At 43.2% G+C, this 22,146-nt stretch overlaps 1 protein-coding gene and 1 non-coding gene across 2 annotated transcripts; one reads left to right on the top strand and one right to left on the bottom strand.

The window, feature by feature from the left end:
- Positions 1-117: 117 nt before the first annotated feature.
- On the top strand, positions 118-18,559 carry mrpl32 (mitochondrial ribosomal protein L32). Its single transcript, XM_059945408.1, has 3 exons — positions 118-241; positions 16,537-16,724; positions 17,654-18,559. Exons 1-3 carry the CDS (start codon positions 157-159, stop codon positions 17,909-17,911), a joined length of 531 nt encoding a protein of 176 aa, XP_059801391.1. The 5' UTR covers positions 118-156; the 3' UTR covers positions 17,912-18,559.
- Positions 13,991-14,097, bottom strand: LOC132378718 (U6 spliceosomal RNA). The gene has a single exon (XR_009507167.1). It is a non-coding gene; the product is annotated as a U6 spliceosomal RNA (small nuclear RNA).
- Positions 18,560-22,146: the final 3,587 nt, after the last annotated feature.

Raw genomic sequence — 22,146 nt, forward strand, 5'->3', positions numbered from 1 at the left:
CGGAATGGGTGCGCGTGTGGGAGGTATGCTGGGAGTTGTAGTTTTCTCTGAACCAGGACTCGGCGCTATTCCGCCGGTGAGCTCGCACGTGACCACGACGCCATCCAATCTGCGGCGGTGGCGCGTGCGCGTGCGCGGTGCGCCATCTCGCCGGTAATGGCGCTGCTGCAGCGATTGGCCTATTCGTGGACGGCGCTGGAGAGGGTTCTGCTGCAGGCGTTCGGGCTTCAGCAGCGATTAGGTGAGGTAACGGTGTAGAGGGGAAATGTCGGTCTGCTGTTCCTAGTCAGTGTTGCATTTCAGATGCCATACCACATCGATTGCGTCCCCTCGGGGTGGAGCATAACCTGCTTCTTCTCTCGAGCGGCTTACCAGCCCATTGTTGGAGCCACAGGCCGTACTGCAAATGGAACAGCTGTTTGAGGTGCATCCCTCTGGTCGGCACCTCTTGTGTTCTCGATGTTTTTAGTGCCATCCCAAAACCTCCTTTCAATGGTTGTGACCAGAGAGCTCCAGGAAGCTGTAGTGCTGCTTCTCTCGAAGGAAGCATTGAGCACAATCTTGTATTCCTGCATTGAGCACATGTTTGATTCCTGAGGCCTGTTACAGATAATCCTGTAGTGTTAGGATCGCTGCCTGACCCCCAGTCTAAGGGCTTGATCGTCAACTATTCTATTCACGTAACATGTGCATGTAACTGACGTCTAACCTGGAGCCACAACTCCCAACTCATCAGTCAAGAAGGCACAGCAGCATTTATACACTATCTGAGGAGGTTGAGGAGTGCAAGGCTCCCTGCCTCCACTCTAACAACTTTCCACAGGAACACCATCAAGAGTATCCTTTCTGGCTGCATCAATGTATAGTACAGAAGTTGCAAGGCATCGGACACTACAGAGGATAGTAAAAAAAACTGCCGAATGGATCACTGAGATCTCCTTCCCCAATTTGTGAGATTTATTAGGAGCGTTTTAGACAAAGAGCCTGAAACTTTGCTGAGGATCCCTACCACCCATCCTACAAGCATAAGAGATTCTGCAGATGCTGGCAATCCAGAGCAACACGCACAAAATGCTGGAGGAACTCAGCAGGTCAGGCAGCATCTATGGAAATGAATAAACAGTCGATGATTCAGTCTGAGATCCTTCTTCATGCCTGGAAAGGAAGGGGGAGGCACCAGAATAAAAAGAAGAGGATGTGGGTGATGGATCCCACAATTTCTTTGACCCATTTGCATCAGGAAGGAGGTACAGGAGCATCAGGACTAGAATTGTCAGACTGGGTACAGCTTTTTCCCTCAGACTGTGAGACTAATGAATACCTACCACCATCGAAATCGCATCACTGGGGCAGTGAGCTGTATACTGTACATTTTACTGTTTACCTGTGCTGTGCACTACATGCGTTTTCAATTTTAAAACTTATGTGTGGTGTGTGTGCGATGTATGTTTTGTGGGTGCACCACGGTCAGGAGAAACGTTATTTCATCTGGGTGACAATTAACTTGAACTCATCAATTAATCAAAGGCCACAATAGGACATTCCATTATTTTATTGAAAGGAGTCTGGCAAGATATAGAAAATGGTTCTTGTTTTGCATGGTATGATTTTGCAGCTTGACACCTGAGGTTCAGGTAACACTGATTTGAGAGTGCGGTCACCATAACTGTTCAATTGAACAGTTTCCCATTAATTCTGAAGAGTGGCTCCATTCCTGTTTGAGGTTCTTTGGAAGAGAGATGAAAGGTTGTGACAACAAAGGGTGATAAAGCTATTGGGACGATTGACACAGCCAAGTTTGACAATAGCCTTCATTGAGATTGGTTCTATTGCAGGTGCTTTGGTTAGTACCACTGTTTGCATGTGTAAGATAGAGACAAATGTTTGAGGATAGCAAAATTTGAGAATGTTCCACAGTACCTCTCAAATGATGGAGCCAAAGCTTTGGTAAGGTCAATAAGGCTTTGTAGAATGGTCGGTGCCATTCCTTGCATTCTTGATTAAATTCCCATGCAGTCCTTTGCATTACTGATAGACAGTGTCCACATTATGAATCTAGAACCAGCTGTTCAGCTATTGGGAAGGGTGAGAGTCTGTGCCTTTCCCAGTTGAGGGCGGTAGGAAAGCCAGTCTGTAGTTACTGCAGTCGACAACATCTTGACGGACGGTCATAATCACTGCATCTCTAAGGACTCTTAGAATGAGCTGCTCTTTCCATATGTCAGCAATAAGGCTGTGAAAATGTGATTGAAATTCTTCACTGCTAAGCTTCAGGATTTCAGCAGGAATATAATCTGTTCCCAACATCTTGCTATATTTGAATTAAAATTTGGTCTTTCAAATGTAAAGGACAGGCTGCTATTATGATTGATCCAGATAATCCATCCCCATTCCCAGCCCTGCCTTCTGCAGTTCCTACCACGGTAGCATAGTGGTTAGCACAAAACTTTACAATACCCGTGACCTGGGTTCAACTCCGGCCGCTGCCTGTAAGGAGTTCTTACATTCTCCCCGTGACCGCGTTTCCTATGGTTAATTGGTCTTTGTAATTTGTCCCATGGTTAGGTAAGGGTTAAATCGGGGGATTGCTGGGTGGCGTGGCTCAAAGTGCTGAAGTATGTGAGAGGAACTGTGTTTAAGAATAACCTCTGCAGAGTCTAACAGGTATATTCCAAAGACCAAAATATTTGCAACCACCTGTTGGTGCTGACTGGATGATCTATCTCTTTCTGACCACTTTGGCATTATAAAAGCCAACGGTTAGCCGTTTTTATCCCATGAATTCATGTGATGTCAAGAAGGCACTGAGTACCATGGTAGTGCAGTGGTTAGTATAGGGGGTTACAGAGCCAGAGAGGAGGGTTCAGTTCCTGCCACTGTCTGAGAGAAGTTTGTGTCCTTGTGACTGTGTGGATTTCCTTTGGGTGCTCCAGTATCCTACGTTCCAAAAACATGTATGGGTTAGTAAGTTGTGGTATGATGTCAGAACCTTGAGGGCTGTCCCAGCGCATCCTTGATTCTGTTGGTCATTGTCACTCTATGTTTTAATTTACACATGACAAATAAAGCAAATCCTCAATGCTGAACTGCAAGACCAGAGAAATCTCAGCGGTGGTACTGTACTAGAACTGCAGGGCCGGTCTCTATGTAAATCAAGAAAAATCTGATCCAGCAGATTATTCTGGACAGGAAATTTTTTTCAAAAGAGTTGCCTCCTCAGAATTTTTTTTTGTTTATGATAGCTGAACACAGATATGTAATTTCAGAATACTTGTATCACGTAGGAATTTGGAGAAACAAGAAATTAACTTTCATTGAATACAATGAGTTCAGTTGCATAATGGTGCTGACGCTTTCCAATAGTTCAACTAAGCTAAAAATGTTCTTGATGATTTTCATTTGTACTCCGTGTTTGAGGCTTCTCACTTCTGTCCAGCAATAATCAGCCAGAATTGATTGAAATCCAGTTGCCTTGATACTGTTCCTCCATTACTGCAATGTCCTGGTGAAACCTTTTACTGTGCTCGTCATTGACAGCACCAAGTTTGTAGAGAAGAAGTCTAAAAGGGAATGCAGAAAATAAATCTTTAGTGACATGTTGCACTTCATAGTTTTGTATGCATGAAGTATGTTGTCAACCAGCTGCATGTAGCTTGGTGCTCTGTAGTTAGGAAGAAAAATTTCAACAGCATCCTTGAATGCCTTCCATGTGATTTTCTCCAGTTCCACTAGGATTTCTTCAAATTGCCTGTCATTGGTGACCTGTCTGAGTTGTGGACCAACAAAAATGCCTTCCTTAATCTTGGCTTCACTTATTCTGGGGAACATCAGTCTTAAATATCAAAATCTTTCACGGAAATCAAAAACCTGTCCTGGACAAGATAGAAAACTTTTCAGCTTGCGTTGTGGGTAACATTTTAATTGACTTGAATTATGCATTGAAGTAATAAATATAGGTGATTTCAAAAGAAAAAAACAGTGCATGACAGAGAAGTTTCATGGCAATATCATGATGAGCAGCCCAAGTTCAGTGCAGGGCCAAGTAAATGTTGCTGAGCTCAGAGCAGCTGGAGCAAGCTATAGCCTCGAAGTAGCAAATAAATTGTTACTTAAATGGTAGTGTCTTTTTTTTATTTATACTTTTTAACTGTTTTCATGAAACTTTGGCAAATTGGGCACCCACCTAATTGAACCAAAATGGACTGGTCCTGATGTGTCCCAATAAACCAGAAACGTTTGCACTGCAGTTGTGTATCTTTATGGCAAACTGGAAGATGCATTTCAACTGTGTGAACACAAGAGGTCGCTGTTTTGAAGGCTGAAGAAGGGTGTTGGATATTGATCTGAATGAATTGTCATTTATTCTTATCCATGATGAAAAGTTGAATTTTCCACCTCCTATAGTGCTGTATTAGTGTCAGCCCTGATGTTGTGCTTGAAATTGTGGTGTGAGACATGAATGTACAGGCAGGGAGATGGATAGTTAACTTGACTGTAAGGGTAGTGGAGAAAATATCAGATTTAAAACTCTTCAGGGTTGTTTCTGCTATACCTCCACTGTAGGCTGTCATTTGTGCTCAGTTGGTAGCATCTGACCGATTCAGTGAATCAAATGTACTGTACACTGAAGATTTACTCTAGAATTTGAGCTCAAATGTTCAGGTTGATACTTTATTGCAGAAATAAGGATATGGTACATTGTCAGGTGCTTTCCTTCAGATGACCCCCCCCCCCCCCCCCCCATCCATTTCTTCAGTGAAGATCACATTGATGTTTTGGGAGCTGCAATGCATGATTGATTGTCTGCTTCAAGTTCTTCCCTTAATCGAATGGCCAAAACTCACTTTATTAAGTGCTCTGGGACAATTGAATCCATGAAACCCTCTATATAAACACTACTTAATTTCTGCCACTTCAGTGCTTCCATCTGGTTTCTCTGATCTACGCCAGGCATTTTGAATTGGAAACTACAGAACTGATGATGAAATTCCCTTAGGATATTAGTTAAATGGTTCATTTAATACAGTGTGACGTTAATAGTCTTTGCATTTGACAAACCTGAGCCTTTTCTAATTGCTGAGGCTTTGCTGCACTCCATTGTGGGGGATTTTCAACCACAGACAGTCTAAGGTTAATAACTTCAGGATTTGAGGATACCCTGCCATTTTTTCACTCTTGCTTGTCCTGCTTCCTTTCCAATAAAGGACGTCAGTCGTTTTCTCATTGTTACCAGTCCATGGAAAGTACACTGATCTCCTAGGGTGTTATCAATGCAGAATGGGCACTATCAATCTACTCTACCTTAAAACTATTGCTATCTTTTGTATATTGCTATTCTTTAGTTTTTGTGCAGTGTGTAGGCCTCCCTTAGTCTCGATAGACCTTGGATTTGCGCCTTGGAAAGTTTCCAGGGCGCAAGCCTGGGCAGGATTGCATAGAAGACCGGCAGTTGCCCATGCTGCAAGTCTCCCCTCTCCACACCACCAATGTTGTCCAAAGGAAGGGCATTAGGACCCATACAGCTTGGCACTGGTGTCATCACAGAGCAATGTGTGGTTAAGTGCCTTGCTCAAGGACACACACGTAGCCTCAGCCAAGGCTCGAACTAGCGACCTTCAGATCACTGGACGAACGCCTTTAACCACTTGGCCACGCGCCAACACCTCTTTAATATATACTGATGTAGGGAATATTAAAATAGTTTTAGAGAATGTGTATACTTAGAGTGAAGTCAATATATGTCACATAAATTGTTTTAGTACAAAGGTTAACTGGCAATTGGAATAATTAATTTCAGGGAGGGAGGGAAAGAAGGTAAAGTTACAAAAGTGTGTTTGGCATAATAAAAATAATATGGATTCGACTGAGTAGTTTGAACATATTTATGATAGGGATATAAAATGCTTTGGAGGAAATTGTTGCTGTTAACTATACCATGCATACCATTCCTGTAATGTTGCTTCTGAAAATGATTTTATAGCATCTAATATTTATCATATCCATAGGGTTGCCATGAGTCGATGATGACTCAATGCTACTCAACAATAATATTTATTCAGTTGTTCATGTGTTGGCCTGTCCTTGATATCTTTTGAGCAATGTAACAGCATTAGTCGCCCTACAGTCTTCTGGAACTTCATCAGTGGCTAACAACAAAGTAAATATCTCAACCAGGGCTACTATAATTTTTTCCTTGGCCTCCCACAAGGTTTGGGGGTGCACTTGGTCAGGCCCTGGTAATATGCCAAGCTTTATGTGACTTTGCAGATGCTTTCTTTTCCTGCTATTTTGGTACAGTCTTTGTCAAGTTCAGAGAACCCTTTGATTCATTTGATCTTGGAAGAGTAGAACAAAGATTATTATTGTAGCTGATGAGTTAGAGTGGTCTGCTGTTACTAAATTAATAGCCAAGCCAAAAATATTAAAAATCAGAAATGATATGAAAAAATCCTGTAGTAATCTAATGATAATTCAATGAAAATGGAATAAAATTGAAGCCATACAATTTCTATCACAACATTGGTACATTGAAAACTCTTTGTAACCAATTAATGCCCCTCCTCCCCTTCTTACCCCATCCCTGATATATTTAGTTTTTTTTCCCTTCCTTTTTTTTCTCTTTTTCTGCCCATCACTCTGCCTGTTCTCCATCTCCCCTTTTCTTTCTCCCTAGGCTTCCTGTCCCATGATCCTTTCCCTTCTCCAGCACTGTATCACCTTTGCCAATCACCTTTCTGGCTCTCAGCTTCACCCCACCCCCTCTGGTCTTCTCCTATCATTTTGCATTTTCCCCTCCCCCTCCTACTTTCAAATCTCTTACTACCTTTCCTTTCAGTTAGTCCTGACAAAGGGTCTCGGCCCGAAACGTCGACAGTGCTTCTCCTTATAGATGCGGCTTGGCCTGCTGAATTCCACCAGCATTTTGTGTATGTTGTAACCAATTAAATTTCTTTTGAAACATTATTTAAGAAAACTGACTACAAATTTGTGCACAATAAGGTCCTGCAGTCAAAAGTGATAATATCAATTTGTTTAGTGAATTTAGTTGAAGAAATAATATTGACTAGAAAACCGAAGGGGATTTTGCTAGTCTTTAATCTTTTAAATCCAGCAGATGATAGACCTCCTAGCCAAAGGGAGCATCATTTCAATTTTACACAGAAATATTGATCTGAATTATAGGCTTAAGCCTCTGACCTGGGGTGACCAGACAAGTGAGAAGCACAAGGTCACAACTGAACCCAAATTGTTTCATAATCAGATTACTTGAAAGATATTTCCATTGTCTTGTCTGTAGTTTTAATTTTAAATAAAAATTACTTTTTACTTCAAATTTTTTTTTACATTGTTAAGTTTATAGTGATAGCTTGTCACATTAATTTATGTTTGCATTCAGTTGCTTGTATGTTCGTGGTGTATTTGCTTTCGCTGGTCTCAACACAAGAGGACCTCAGTGAACTAACTAATGGCTCATAATTTCTCCAGCAATGAGTACTGCAGCATTTCAGTTCCTTGTGCTGCAGATTTTAAATTCTAATGTTTGTTGCAGTCAAATTCTTGTGCAGTCATGACTAACATTGCTGGTTCCTTTACATTTTGCTGCATTATGTTTTATTCCTTTACCTCCAAAAGGTATTGTTTTGTCTCCATTTTTTTGTCTGTTCTGACAGAATTTACAAATATACTCAAGTTTATTTCATCTTTTTTCATGATCTGTAAATCTATAAGGTCTTTCTGCATATTAACCAAAATGTCACAGTGTAGAATGTGATGAAGAATAATCTGTTCTAAAATTTCATCTTTCACTTCAGAAAAAATCTCCTAGAGCATTTCAGTGGCAAACTGTCGAATATAACAAAGTGTGGTCGTGCTGGTACGCAACAAGTGAAAGCAACACTGAGTTGAGCAGGGTCTGGTTGAACTGTTTCCTGTTTCAATCCGCGCGCGCTTATGTGCCAGCTCCCAGCATCCCCCGCTCTTTGCGGGGCGGAAGTGACGTAGGCTTCCAGGTCGAGGTCTGCCCCGCACTCAGAGCCCTCTCGGTTGCCGCTGGCTGCGGACTCGCCCGCGACTGCTGGAGCCGGTTCACTTGCCGTGTGGGCAAGCCGCCACATGCCCCTCCCCAGAACCGGCACTAGGAGGTGCAGAGTCCACAGCCTGAACACTGTCAGTTCTTTCAGGTGGCCAGCCTCGTCGTCGTGGGGGTGGCACCACAACCGGGTGTTCAAGGTCTAGATGTGCCGGTTTGAGACAGTCAATGGTAAAAGTCTCTTCACGACTGCCGATGTCGAGAACACAGGTCGTCCCATTATGGCGCACCACCTTGTAGGGTCCTTCGTATGGTCGCTGCAGGGGTGGTCTGTGTGTGCCTCGGCGAACGAAAACATACTTGCTCTGTTGTAGGTTCTTGCAGAGAGGGTGTTGTTCTGTGATGGGACGTCGGGACTGGGGCAAGTGTTCCAAGCTGCTCCTGGAGTTTAGTTAGGACCGCCGTAGGTGTGTCCTCCTGGTCACGGGGTGCTGGCACAACTCACCGGGAACTGTCAGCGGGGCACTGTAAACAAGTTCGGCCGATGATGTGGCCAGGTCCTCCTTGGGTGCCGTGTGGATGCCAAGCAGCACCCAGGGGAGTTCGTCAACCCAGTCTGGCCCTCGGAGGCGAGCCATCAGGGCTGACTTCAAGTGCCTGTGGAAATGTTCCACCAGGCCGTTGGACTGCGGGGGGTAAGCAGTCGTTCGGTGGAGCTGGGTTCCGAGGAGTTGTGCCAGTGCAGACCACAAAGCCGATGTGAACTGCACACCCCTGTCTGAAGTGATATGGGCTGGGAGTCCGAACCGTGCCACCCAGGTGGTAATCAGGGCTCTGGCGCATGTTTCCGTGGCCGTGACAGCGAGTGGGACAGCTTCTGGCCACCTCATGAACCTGTCCACCATGGTGAACAGGTATGTCGCTCCTCTCGAAACCAGCAGGGGGCCGACGATGTCCACGTGGACATGTTCAAACCTCCTATGTGTTGGCTGGAAGGGTCGCAGTGGGACCCTCATGTGCCTCTGGATTTTGGAGGTTTGACAGTGCGTGCACATCCTGGCCCAGTGCCCGACCTGCTTGCGTAGACCGTGCCACACAAACCTGTCTGCGATCAGCCAGATGGTCACCCGGATGGAAGGGTGGGCTAAACCATGCAAGGCGTCGAAAACGTAGCGCCTCCAAGCGATTGGGACAATGGACCGAGGTTGCCCAGTGGACACATCGCAAAGGAGTTCATGACCTTCGGGCCCAATGGGTATGTCTTCGTGACAGAGTCCTGAGACCGTGGTTCGGTACACTGTCCAGTCGTTGCACCTTAGCTAACGCCACATAATCCACTCCCGGAGACAGAGAGTGCACTGATTGGACAGAGGGGTGTGACAGCGCGTCGGCTACCACATTGTTCTTCCCGGAGATGTGCTTGATCGTGGTGATAAACTCTGAGATGTACGACAGGTGGAGTTGCTGGCTGCCTGACCACGGGTCCGACACTTTGGCAAACGCAAAGGTGAGGAGCTTGTGGTCTGTGAAGACCGTGGACTCCCTCCCTTCCAGGAAATACCTGAAGTGCCGGATGACAAGGTACGGGGCCAGCAGCTCCCCATCGAAAGCGCTGTACTTAAGTTCCGGGGGTCGTAGGTGTCAGCTGAAAATAGCGAACGGCTTCCACTGGCCTTCGATGAGCTGCTCGAGCACGCCGCCAACTGTTGTGTTGGAGTGAGGGCAGTGGGGCCTTTGACCCGGGGGTGACCAGGAGTGTGGCGTTTACTAGCATGTTCTTGGCCGTCACCTCCTCTGTCCAGGTGACTTCCTTGACCTTGCCGGACTTCAAGCCGAAAAGGGGCCACATTATCCGGGCTGCTGAGGGCAGGAAATGGTGGAAAAAGTTAACCATCCCAACAAATTCCTGCAGGCCTTTAACAGTGCTGGGTCTGGCGAATCGGCGGATGACTTCAACTTTTGCCGGCGGGGCACAGCTCCATGGCGGTCGATTCAGTGTCCCAAGAAGTCAATGGCGGGTAAGCCGAACTGGCACTTGGCGGGGTTGATGGCCAGGCCGCAGTTGCTTAGGCGGCAGCAGAGCAGGCGTAAATGTGCTAGATGTTCCTGGCAGGAGCGGCTGGCGATAAGTATGTCATCCAGGTAGATGAACAGAAAGTCCAGATCTCGCCCTACTGCGTCCATCAGGCGCTGGAACATCTGCGCCGCGTTTTTGAGCCCAAACAGCCATCCTGAGGAACTCAGACAGGCCAAAGGGGGTAATGAGGGCCGTCTTGGGTACATCGTCTGGGTGGACTGGGATCTGATGATACCCTCGAACCAGGTCAATCTTCGAAAAGATGTGCACCCCGTGCAGGTTGGCCGTAAAGTCCTGGATGTGTGGTACCGAATAGTGGTGGTGTCATTCAGCCTTCTATAGTCACTGCATGGTCTCCGCCCTCCCGCGGACTTGGGCACCATATGGAGTGGGGAAGCCCACGGGCTGTCAGAACGCTGCGCAATCTCCATCTCCATGTTCTTGAATTCCTCTTTGGCGAGGCGGAGCTTGTCAGGCTGCAGCCTGTGGGCCCGGGCATGAAGGGGAGGTCCCTGTGTGGGGATGTGGTGCATCACGCCATGCTTGGGGTCTGTTGAGGAAAACTGCAGTGTGATGATAGATGGGAACTCCGATAACACTCTGGCAAACTTGCTGGAATGCGTGACGGAGTCCAGGTGCAGGGCGGGTAACCTGGCCTCACCAGGGTAGAAAGTCTGGAATGTCTTTGCATTGACCAATTGTCGTCCCTTCAAATCCAGAAGCAGGCAGTGCGCGTGGAGGAAGTCCGCACTCAGCAATGGCTGTGATACTGCCGCCAGCATAAATGTCCATGTAAAGCAGCTGGAACCGAACTGCAAGGGAATGGTTCTTGTGCCATAGGTGCAGATGGTGCTGCTGTTGGCTGCTGTAAGTTCCAGTCCTGTTCATCTAGTTCAAGTATCGTAGCTCGAGGGGAGTAGAACACTGATTTCCGCCCCTGTGTCCACCAGGAATCTACGCCCGGAGTACTTGTCCCAAACATAGAGGAGGTTATCACGGTGACCAGCCACCATAGCCGTCAGTGACGGCTGGTCCTGGTGTTTTCCCTGGAACAAACATGGCGGTTGGCAGCGGCGTCCCCCGGAACCCCACCTTTGATGATAAAAACACCAAGACCCATAAGTGGTGCTGTCCCTTGGTGTGGGTGTTACGTGCTCCGCTGCTGGGGTGTAGGAGGGCTGGGCTTTCAGCCATGCCACAGCACTAATTTCAATGGTGGTTCTACCATTCTGTTTGGCGCACCAAAGCACGTCCACGCAGGCAGCCACCCTATGCGGGTCTCTGAAGTCTTCATCTGCTAGCAGGAGGCAGATGTCTTCTGGCATGTGCTCCAAGAAGATCTGTTCAAAAAGGAGGCAGGGCTTATGGCCATCTGCCAGTGCTAGCATGTCGCTCATCAGGGCTGATGGCGTGCGGTCGCCCAGGCCGTTCATATGCAGTAACCTCACGACATATTCGTGACGGGAGAGGCCAAATGTGCGGATTAACAGGGCCTTGAGTGCCTCGTACCTGTCTGTTGCCGGGGGCTGAAGCAGAAAGTTGATAACGTGACCTGCTGTCTCCTGGTCGAGGGTGCCCACCACGTAGTAATACCTGGTGGCGTCTGAGACAATTTGCCTGACCTGGAACTGGGCCTGTGCTTGCTCGAACCAGACCAGGGGCTGAGTGGTCCAGAAGGTTGGCAGTTTAAGGGAATCTGCATTCTGCAGAGCCGAATCGTTCATGCTAGGTCCAAATACCGTTGGACCGTTGGGGTCACCAATGTGGTCGCACTGATACGCAATGAGTGAAAGCAACACACTGAGTCAAGCAGGGTCTGATTGAACAGTTTCCTGTTTAAATCTGCGCACGCTTATGTGCCAGCTCCCAGCATCCCCCACTCTTTGCGGGGCGGAAGTGACGTTGGCTTCCAGGTCGAGGTCTGCCCCGCACTCAGAGCCCTCTCGGTTGCCGCTGGCTGCGGACTCGCCCGCAACTGCTGGAGCCTGTTCGCTTGCTGTGTGGGCAGGCTGCCACATAGCATCAAATAAGGGGGAGAAGTAAGCAAGCCCAGTCCTGTCGAAATGTTGACTGTTTGTTCCTCCTCATAGATGCTCCCTGACCTGCTGAGTTCCTCCAGCATTTTCTCTGGGTGTTGCTCTGGATTTCCAGCAGCTGCAGAATCTCATGTTTATGAAGTGAGCAAAATAAAATCCTTGTCAAAGATTTTGACCAAAGTTGGTTCAAGGAAGGAAGGAATAGCAGAACTTATGGTATAAATGTCTGTAAGCACAGCCACTGATTAAGGCCAGGGATGGTGCACTGTGTGATGAGTAAGCCTCTGTTACCCAGCTTGCCTACTAATAGAACAGTCATACTGAGAATGTGAAGAGGGTAAGGGGTACGTGTAGAAGGGGTGGGCAAGGGGTAAGTGTAGCAAAATATGTAGACAGAACCAGGGAGAGGATACGTCATTAGGGAAGTGTAGGAGGACAGGGAAGAGGTAGCTAAAATAAGATTCCAGACAGCATGTGGCAACCACAAAAAAGAGGAACCTTGCGACCAGTGGACAGTGTGTTCGGCAAAGTATTTTGAGCTATATACCTATTTCGAGTGTTTTGCTTGCGTCCATACCCATTCCAAGTATTACGCTTGCATCTATGCTTTTTCCGAGTATTTCGCGGGCTTAGCTATGCAATAACCAATCGATGGATTTGAATCGGTAACCATATTTGCGAATGTAGTACCCTGCTTTTGGGTATAAGTATGACCTTTGTAAACCGACAAATTGGGAGTTGGCTACCTTACGCCCGGCGTGCGTGGGGCTGCGAACTCTTCTCTGAATAAAAATCGTTTCAGAGGTAATTTCGTGTCTCTGGTGTTTTTCCTCAACTGAGCAGGTCAATAATTTCAGGTTGGCAATACTACACAACCTAGGCAATGACTTTAAGCTTCTGTTGTTTGGAAAAACTTTAAAAGCAGGGCAAAATCTGTTTGCTTAGCAGAACAACACAATGTGAAGTATCAAATAACAAATGCAGACAGATTAATCTCGGTTGCTGCTTGCATTTTCCAGAAGATGCTTTCGATTTCTCTATTTCTTTAACTTTCATTATTGATAACTGTATTTGTCTGACAAGTTCAGGCCTCAACAGAATTGAGTGTATTTTGCAAAATAACAGAGATAAATAAAAATTCCAAACATCAGAAAATTGCAGATAATGAAAATCCAAAATAAAGACAAATTCTGAAAATACTCAGCACCGTTTGGACAGATAATTAAAGTGTTAGGTGATGTAGGTTTGAGGTCATGAAATCCATTATGTAAGTAATTCCTTGCTCCTGTCTATCCACAGTTTTGAATATGTAATATCCTTTTACATCTGGAAAGCACTCTAGTGCTTTCAGCATTGGGCACGTAGTAGAAGAGCGGTTCGTGTAATAGTTTTACAGTGCTAGTGATCACTGATTGGGATTTGATTCCCGCCATTGTCTGTAAGGAAGTTGTACATTCTTCCTGTGACCACATGAGCTTTCTCTGGGTCCTTCAGTTTCCTTCCACATTCTAAAGGCATATGGTTAGGGTCAGTAAGTTGTTGGCGTGCTGTGTTGGCACAGGAAGCATGACAACACTTGCAGCTGCCCCCAACCCAATCTTCATTGATTTGCTTTGATACAAAATAATGCATTTCACTGTGTGTTTCAAGGTACATGTGACAAATAAACATAGCCAAACTGGAACCTTAGAGCCTGTTCTGATGAAATTTTATCAACCTGTAAAGTCAATTAAAATGGGGTGTGTAGGAATTTCTTCTTGCAGGATGGTGAGTGTTTGAATTCTCTATGCCATTGGATTTTGGAGATGAGACAGTTGGGGCTGTTGTAGAGAGTTAGATAATTTTTTTTTCTTTATGGAACGCTTCACGAATTTGCGTGTCATCCTTGTGCAGGGGCCATGCTAACCTTCTCTGTATCGTTCCAATTTTAGTATATGTGCTGCCGAAGCGAGCACGATAAATTTTTGAAATATCAGAGAACTGAGGGTTATGGTGAACTGGAATAGAAAAGGCTTTAAGGGTTTTGTACTGTTCAGCCATTATATTAACTGACAGGGCAAACTTGAAAAGTCAAGCAGCCCATTTGTACTCCTATTTTCCTGTGAAGATTCCCTTTGTTCCTTCCACCCCTCCCCTGCAAGTTAAAATATGCTGGTTTTCCAGTTTTGTCTAGTTCTGACAAAAGATTGTTGAGCTGCAATATTAACTTAGTTCTTCTTTCCACCAGTGCTTTCTAACCTGTTGAATAGTCTGTTTTTGTTTTATTAAAAGATAATTCAGGTTAGACTTCCAAAGTTAGTGTAGCCCGAATCTGTTTTGATAACAATTGCTTTAATTGCTCTTTAATGTTGCAGAACTTTCCACCAGTACCTGATTTCTGACCTGCTTAACATAGATATCCAACTTCAACGATCAGCCACATGGTTCTCCATTTCACAGATTGTGTTCTTAAGAGTTTTATGAATGCTGTTCTTAACTTGCCTTTCCAGATCAAAGGTTCAAAGGTTCAATTTAATGTCAGAGAAATGTATACAATATACATCCTGAAATGCTTTTTCTTTGCAAAACATCAATGGAACATGTACACTGGAATAGATTTAAATGTGGTCTTATCTCCAGGTCAAAACATCAATGGTAAATGTATACTTAGAACAGATTTAAATGTGGTCTTGTCTCCAGGTCTCCTAAGAAGAGACAATAGGAAGCCTTCAGTAAATCCGAGAATGATGGGAAAAACTCAGCAGATAAGGCAGTATTTGTAGAAAGAAATGGTTAATCATTAGTCCAGAATTAATTTTCCTTAATACAATAGTGGTTGAGTATTGAATGTATTTCTTTGGCTTTGCGGCATTTTAAGATATTCTGAGGTATTGTGATATTGTGAAATATAACAAGGTGGTGCCAGCGAACAATGGCGACATATTCCAGATAGTCCATGAAACCATTTATTTCAATACTTTTACATTTTCTTTTTATCTTACATATGTTTCTGGATTTGTTAGAGCCTGCAAATTACAGTTTGGAGATTGATTGAATGATCTAGAGCTTTGCTTTCTCTACGAAAATTCCAAGAGGCGAGCACAAGGGGCCTTGAGGTGAAGGTTAGCAACGAGGTGCAAGCCTGTGATATATAAATATATTTTTATACATCTCTCACACCTTCCCTCTTACTGAAATTCTCAGATTGGACTCTTTCAATTTTGTTTTTTATACACTTGTGTTTTTGGTCATTCTTTCTTGCTGCCGTTAGGCATGATCTGTTAGTTTTATTGTGTTGGGGTTTGATGCCCTCATTGTCATTTGTGCAATTTTTTGCCTGTGGGGATTGTTGATGATCATATTACCATTTGGCGCAATTTGTTAGTTTTGTGTAGAGGGTTTTAGGTGACATTCTTGTTGTTTGCACGATTTGTTTTTTATGTTTTTAGGGTGGGTTTGTGTGTGTTTTTTTTGTGCTAGTGGTGTGTTGATGTTTTTCTTTGAACGACATCCATAGTTTTCTTGGCTATCTGGCGAAGATGAATCTCAGTTGTATATTGCATTCATATTTTGATAATAAATGAACCTTTAAATTTCAAAAAGGGTAAGCTGATGGAACCCACACCAGTCCTCATAGAGGGATCAGATATGGAAAATGTCAGCAGTTTCAAGTTCCTGGGTGTCAATATCTCTGAGGATCTATCCTGGACCCAACATATCGACGCAGCTGCAAAGAAGACACAATGGCAGCTATATTTCATTAAGAGTTTGAGGTGATTTGGTATGTCACCAAATGTACAGGTGTACCCTGGAGAGCATTGCAACTGGCCACATCACCATCTAGTATGGGGCAGGTGGGGGGGCTACTGCGCAGGATCAAAGTGAGCTGCAGAGAGTTGTTAACTTAGTCAGCTCCATCGTGGGCACTAGTCTCCACATTTTTCAGGATGTTTTCAAGGAACGATGCCTCAATAAGGTGGCATCCAACATTAAGGACCCCTATCACCCAGGACATGCCCTCTTTTTATGCTACCATCAGGAAATAAGTACTGAAGCCTAAAGGCACACACTCAACAATTCAGGAATAACTTCTTCCCCTCTGCCATCTGATTTCTGAATGGGCATTGAACCCATGAATGCTACCTCACTGCTTTTTTAAATTCTATTTTTGCACTTTATTTAACTATTTAATATATATACTTACTGTAATTCACATTTTTTTCTATTATTATGTATTGCATTGTACTGTTGCAACAAAGAAGACAGATTTCACAACATATGCCAGTGATATTAACCTGATTCTGAACCCAAAAGGAGCTATTGGGTAGTTATGTAAGTCTTATTGGCTGTTATGAATAAATAGTCTTTATTGCTGTGTCAATGAGCTCTAATTTGTTTACTTTTTCTGCTTCCAGCTCCTGCGTTAGCAATACAAGTTCCAGCAGCCTTCCCTCAGTTTGACCCTGATGCCTATCAGAATGATCAGGGTGACAGCTCTGGCTTCTTGGACAGTATCTTCTTGATGGCAGCACCAAAGAAGCGACGCACTATTGAGGTTAACCGCTGCAGGAGAAGGAATGTTCAGAAACTTGAGAAAGTTAAGGTACTTGTAAGCAAATAAATAAATAAGCAACAGTGTGATTTTTGCAACAGCGATCAAGAATAAATCCTGGAATTGTGTCCCCTTTTTCTACTCCTAACACCCTAAGTCCTGACAAATCTTCCAACGTACCTATTTGTTGCCGGTGATTTCTTTAAGTGTTTACGCTCCAGGGGCAGCAGAGCATGGAAGGAAATTGTGCTCTGAAAGATTCTTTCCGTTGAGTCCCAATGTCCTGCTCTTTAACCATAACCTTGTATTTTTTTTCTTTTGAAGAGAATTTCCTTTCTGAAAGCTACAGTTGAAATTGATTCAACTGCCATTTTAGGCAGTGAGTTCCAGGAAATCATTATAAGACCAGAAGTAACCTCCAAGGTCAAGTTGGTTTTGGGGAATGAAAGGAGCATTTTGTATCCAAGTTGTTTTATTGGATGATACAGTATCTTTAAAGTGAGCACCCTCCTTATCCTGTTTTATTCTTTTGTGCTTGCTGCCCCCACTATCCCCAAAACTTGTTGTTTGTCTGCCACTGCTTTTTCCCAATCACCATAACCAGTATCTCATTTACGATTTACTTTATGCCAGAAGTTCCATACATGTAAATTAATGCTCTGTGTTCTGAATGCTTGTGAGTAACTTGCTGTCAGAACTGAGCATGAAAATAACTTTCTGGATCACCTCAGAAAGCGATCAAAGGCTCTAGACTGACTGAGCAAAACTGAAGCAAACTCCAAACTGTCATTACTGTAGCTTTAGTTAGACTGGGTGGCAAGTGGAAGGCATCCTTACTGGAGTTGTGCATTTGAATTAATTAATTCTAAATATCAGCAGCTAATATAAAATGAGTGACAATGTTTTAATTTTAAGATTAATAGATGCAGCAATTTTGTTTAGTTTTATTTATCTTTCTTGATAATTTGTTTTTATTTCAGAACAACATAGAAGTTTGCCAAGAATGTGGCTACTTGAAACTGAAACACCAGCTATGTGCCTTCTGCTACAAAAAGGTTGCGCATGAAACAGCCCTTGTACGTGCACAGATTAAGGTACAAGAAGGAAGGCCACTTAACACACCTGCAGTAGAGACAGTTGTGCTTTACCAAGGGGACAAAGCACCAGAGGCTGACAACGGAAAGAGGATCATTGAAAGAAACCGAAAGCGGCCATCATGGTTTACAGTAGGGTCATGAGATGGGCACTGCATAGGTGAACACCATAGTGTTAAAATATTTTGTTTAAAAATAAAACATAGGCAAAATTAAACTGTGTCACTGAAATTAGAATCAAAGAGATTGCTTGTTCACGTGTTTTGTTTGAGGTACTTGGCCTGATTTAAAGAAACTTGGAATAAATTTTCCTCCACACAAGAGACTTTGGATATTTGTTTAAAATAATATAATTTCATTTTAATGACTGCAGAAAGTAATTAGTATTTTTTCTCAGCATTTCACTATTTCACATGGTGGCTCTGAAGTAGACACAAAGTAGACTTCAAAATAAAATCCACATTTTAATATTTAAGACATTTGTCATTTAAGATATTTGTTTAATTTGTTTTAATTTCGTGAAGCATCTTTCAATTAAATCCTTGGGGCAGCCACCATTACTTGTAACGGAATCTATTTCCTTATGCCTATTTTGGGGTAGACATTGAGTTAATAAATTCCAAATAAATGTATTTTACTTTTTCTGTTAATCCACTTCCATCCACTTTCAGTGTCCTTTTATCCCCTTGATCAAGAAATTGTAGATGTGTTGTATTTGACGAATTTGTTCTCTACTTTTTAACAATGCTCTGTAGCAAACTTGAAGATAAAAATGGAGTGATGTAATTCTGATCAGAATATTCTACCTAATCCTTTCCAGGCTGGTTTGAAGATACGCAATTTACAGAAAGTCTTTGCTAATCCGTCCCATTCAAAATATGATTGTTCTCAAAATGTGAGAAGATGTTATTCAATGTGATCTCATTTTCCTAGAGAAAGGGGATCCGTTTTTAGTTTGTGACCATCTGCAGCTGATGACCATTGCTGGTGTGGATGATTCTTGCCCTCCCATGTCTTCTCAGTTATTCAACTGAATTGCTGATTTAGTTCCTCATATCTTCTCATATTATCAATCTTGATTTTTATTCTCTACCCTTTTTAAAAAAAAGTTGTTCTTATGATAGTCACAATGGTTTTTCAATAAAGGACAGAAAAGAAGGATGATGAATTGAGGAAAAACTGGCCTTGAGGCCAGTTGTTGCAAAGGTATTTTGCTTCAATTGCTCTGCTATATGGTTTGATGTCCTAGTTTTTTCAAAATACACAAGTCTGAAAGCTAATTCTATCTTTAAGTTATTAAAATTGTCCTTGAAAGACTTCTAATTACCACAACCATCTACCTTTAAATGCCTCTTTGGGGCTTAAATTGAATCTCTTCGGATTTTATGGAGTGCTTATCTTCAGTCATCTATAATCTGGTATGTGGAAATAAGGTAATGCAGTGGATTCTGGCTAATTGGGACAGCCATCTGTTTGGGACAACTCTTAAAGAATAAAAACTTATCAAGAAATTAGCCAGGATTCCCTTCATTTATTTCGGAAACCGCCACTTGATTGGGACAGAAGGCTATTGCCAAACAGTTTCTAACTAGCATCAGTCACGTCCATTAGTCACTACACTATGCTAGCGTGGTCAATTTTGTCACTGATAGTTGGCAAGTAATAAGCAGTATGACAATTCGGAACTGTTTTCCTCACTGCAGTTTCATGCATTCAGGCTTGGAGATGCCAAAAATAGTTGGGAGTGATCAAAAGGCCACAGCAACGTATATTGGATGAATTCCTCTGTTAATGACGATTGGGAACTAATACAGTTTTATAATAGTATGGGTAGTATTGTAATTTGTTCTATATTTCATTTAAAAACATAATTTATTACTCAGTTTGCTTTTTTATACCTTTTTTAACTATCTCCATGAAACTTCAGTTAATTGGGGCAGCCACTTAGTTGGGCCAAAAGTACTGGTCCTGAAGTGTCCAAATTAACCATAATCCACCGACTATAAAACATTATGCAATTAAAGTCCATTTTTAAATTTGAAAAGCTGAGCTGGTGTAACTTAATCTTCCAATGGTTTAACACACACAAAAAAAATGTTGGGAGAAACTCAGCAGGTCAGGCAGCATTTGTGGGGGGAAATGAACAGTTGACATTCTGGGTCAAGATCCTTCATCAGCCTCTGGAAAGGAAGGGGACAAAAACTAGAACAAGAAGGTAGAGGAAGGGGGAGGAATACAAGATAGGTGGGGGAGGGGTGATGTGAGAAGCTGGGATATGATATGTGAAAGAGGTAAAGAAAGGGCTGAAGAAATATCTGGTGGAAGAGGACAATACACCATGGAATAAAGGAAAGTTGAAAGAGAATCAGAGAGAGGTGATGGGCAGGGCATGAGAGTGGAGGAGTAGAAAAGAAGGGGTGAGGGGGGCCATGAGAAATGGCAGTGGAGGGTGATAGAAATGCTGCCTCACCTGGAAGGTCAGTTTAGGACACTGATGATGAGGAAGGAGGTGTTGCAGGGATAAATGCCGGGGGCAGATCTGTATGGAGGGACAGGTGAACAAGGGAGTGACGTAAAGTGTGGTCCTTGTGGAGAGTGGGACAGCTGGGGGAAGATGTACCTGGTAGTAGGATCCCTGTGGAGTTGCTGGAAGCTGTGAAATATGATGTGCTGTATATGGAGGGCCATGTGGGCAAAGGGAGTCCTGTGCCTGTTATGTCAGAGTTTTTACAAGTGACGGAAGAGATATATTCAAGAATCAGTGGATGATCTGTCTGGAGATGGAAACAGATCGAGAAAGGGAAAAGAGGTGTCAGAGTTGGACCAAGAGTGCAGGTTGAAGTTGGAGACAAAGTTGTTGAAATTGGCAAGCTCAACATTAGTGCGGTAAGCAGCTCCAATGCAGTCATCAATGTAGCAGAGAAAGAGTTGGGGAGTGTTCCTGTTGTTGCATTGGAACATGGACTGTTCCACATAGCTCAAAGTTCAAAATAAACTTATCAAAGTATGTATATGTCACTATATCCCACCTAACAACCAAAGCACAAAAGACAAACAGTGCAAATACAAAAATAAATGAAAATATAAATAATACTGAGAACATGAATAGTAGAATCCTTGAAAGTGAGTCTGTAGGTTGTGGAATAATTTCAGAGTTGAGGTGACTGAAGTTATCCATGCTGGTCCAGGAACCTGATGGTTGTAAGGTTATAAATTCCTGAACCTGGCTGTGTGCGACCCAAGGCTTCTGTACCTCCTTCCCGATGGCAGCAATGAGAAGATCATGGCCTGGATGATGGAGATCCTTGATCATGGATATTGCTTTCTGTGGCAGTGCTCCTTGTAGAGGTGCTCAATGGTGGGGAGGGCTTTTCCTGTGATCAATAAAACACTAATGGTCTCTGTGTATGTTGAGCAGACAGGAGGACCGAGATACCGAATGCTTGATATGACAGTTCACTAATGTCAGTCGAGCAATTAGCCAACAGGAATAAAGATAAGAAAATTGCCAGATCGTGAAACCTTAATAAAGTAACTGTTCAGGCTTAATTTCGAGTGGGTAGAGAACAAGATGACAAGTACAAAATACTCATATCCTTAAAACAGACTGAACAGTCACTCTGAGTAACCCATGATGATTCCACTGATTATTTTGAAGTATCATGGCTTTGTTATTGTCAGGAGTCACCTGCTGTGTTCTTATCACAAAAGAAAGAGATCTAGGTCAAAAACTTTTTTTTAAAAAAAATAATGCAACTTTGTTGTTTGTGATTTTTGGGACACTGTGGAACCATTATTGTTTATCCTTTTTTACTCTTGACTTGACAGCATTTATTTTAAACAGCTTCCCCAGCAGCACTAAATACGTCATCGCATATAATTTGATGCAAGTAACTGAATGTAGAATTTTTGATTATTGTTATTGATTCCAGTATTTTTTCATAACTGATTTAAGCTTTATTATGACAATCTGAAATAATACACTAGAAGGAAACTTTCAACATTGGCTGTTGAGATGAGTCAAGAACACATGAATGAAAAGATTTTCATGCATTAGATGTGTGCTCAAATTTCTAAATTACTTTAGTGTTTGCACTAATTATTTACTTGAATATTGTAATTTGTGTTTTTATTATGTACTGCAGTTGCAAAGCAATGGTGACCTGTTGCACTCACCTCAATAATATGCAAATGCTTTGAGAGGCTGGTCAAGGACAGCTTGCTGTCACCCACACTGGACCCCCTACAGTTCGCCTACCAACACAACCAATCGACAGCTGACGCATAGCCACTGCTCTACATACTGTCCTTACACATCTGGAAAAGAGGGTTGCTTAGGTGAGAATGCTGTTCTTGGACTACAATTCAGCATTCAACAC

This window comes from Hypanus sabinus, chromosome 20, assembly GCF_030144855.1.
Source record: "Hypanus sabinus isolate sHypSab1 chromosome 20, sHypSab1.hap1, whole genome shotgun sequence".
Classification (NCBI taxonomy): domain Eukaryota; kingdom Metazoa; phylum Chordata; class Chondrichthyes; order Myliobatiformes; family Dasyatidae; genus Hypanus; species Hypanus sabinus.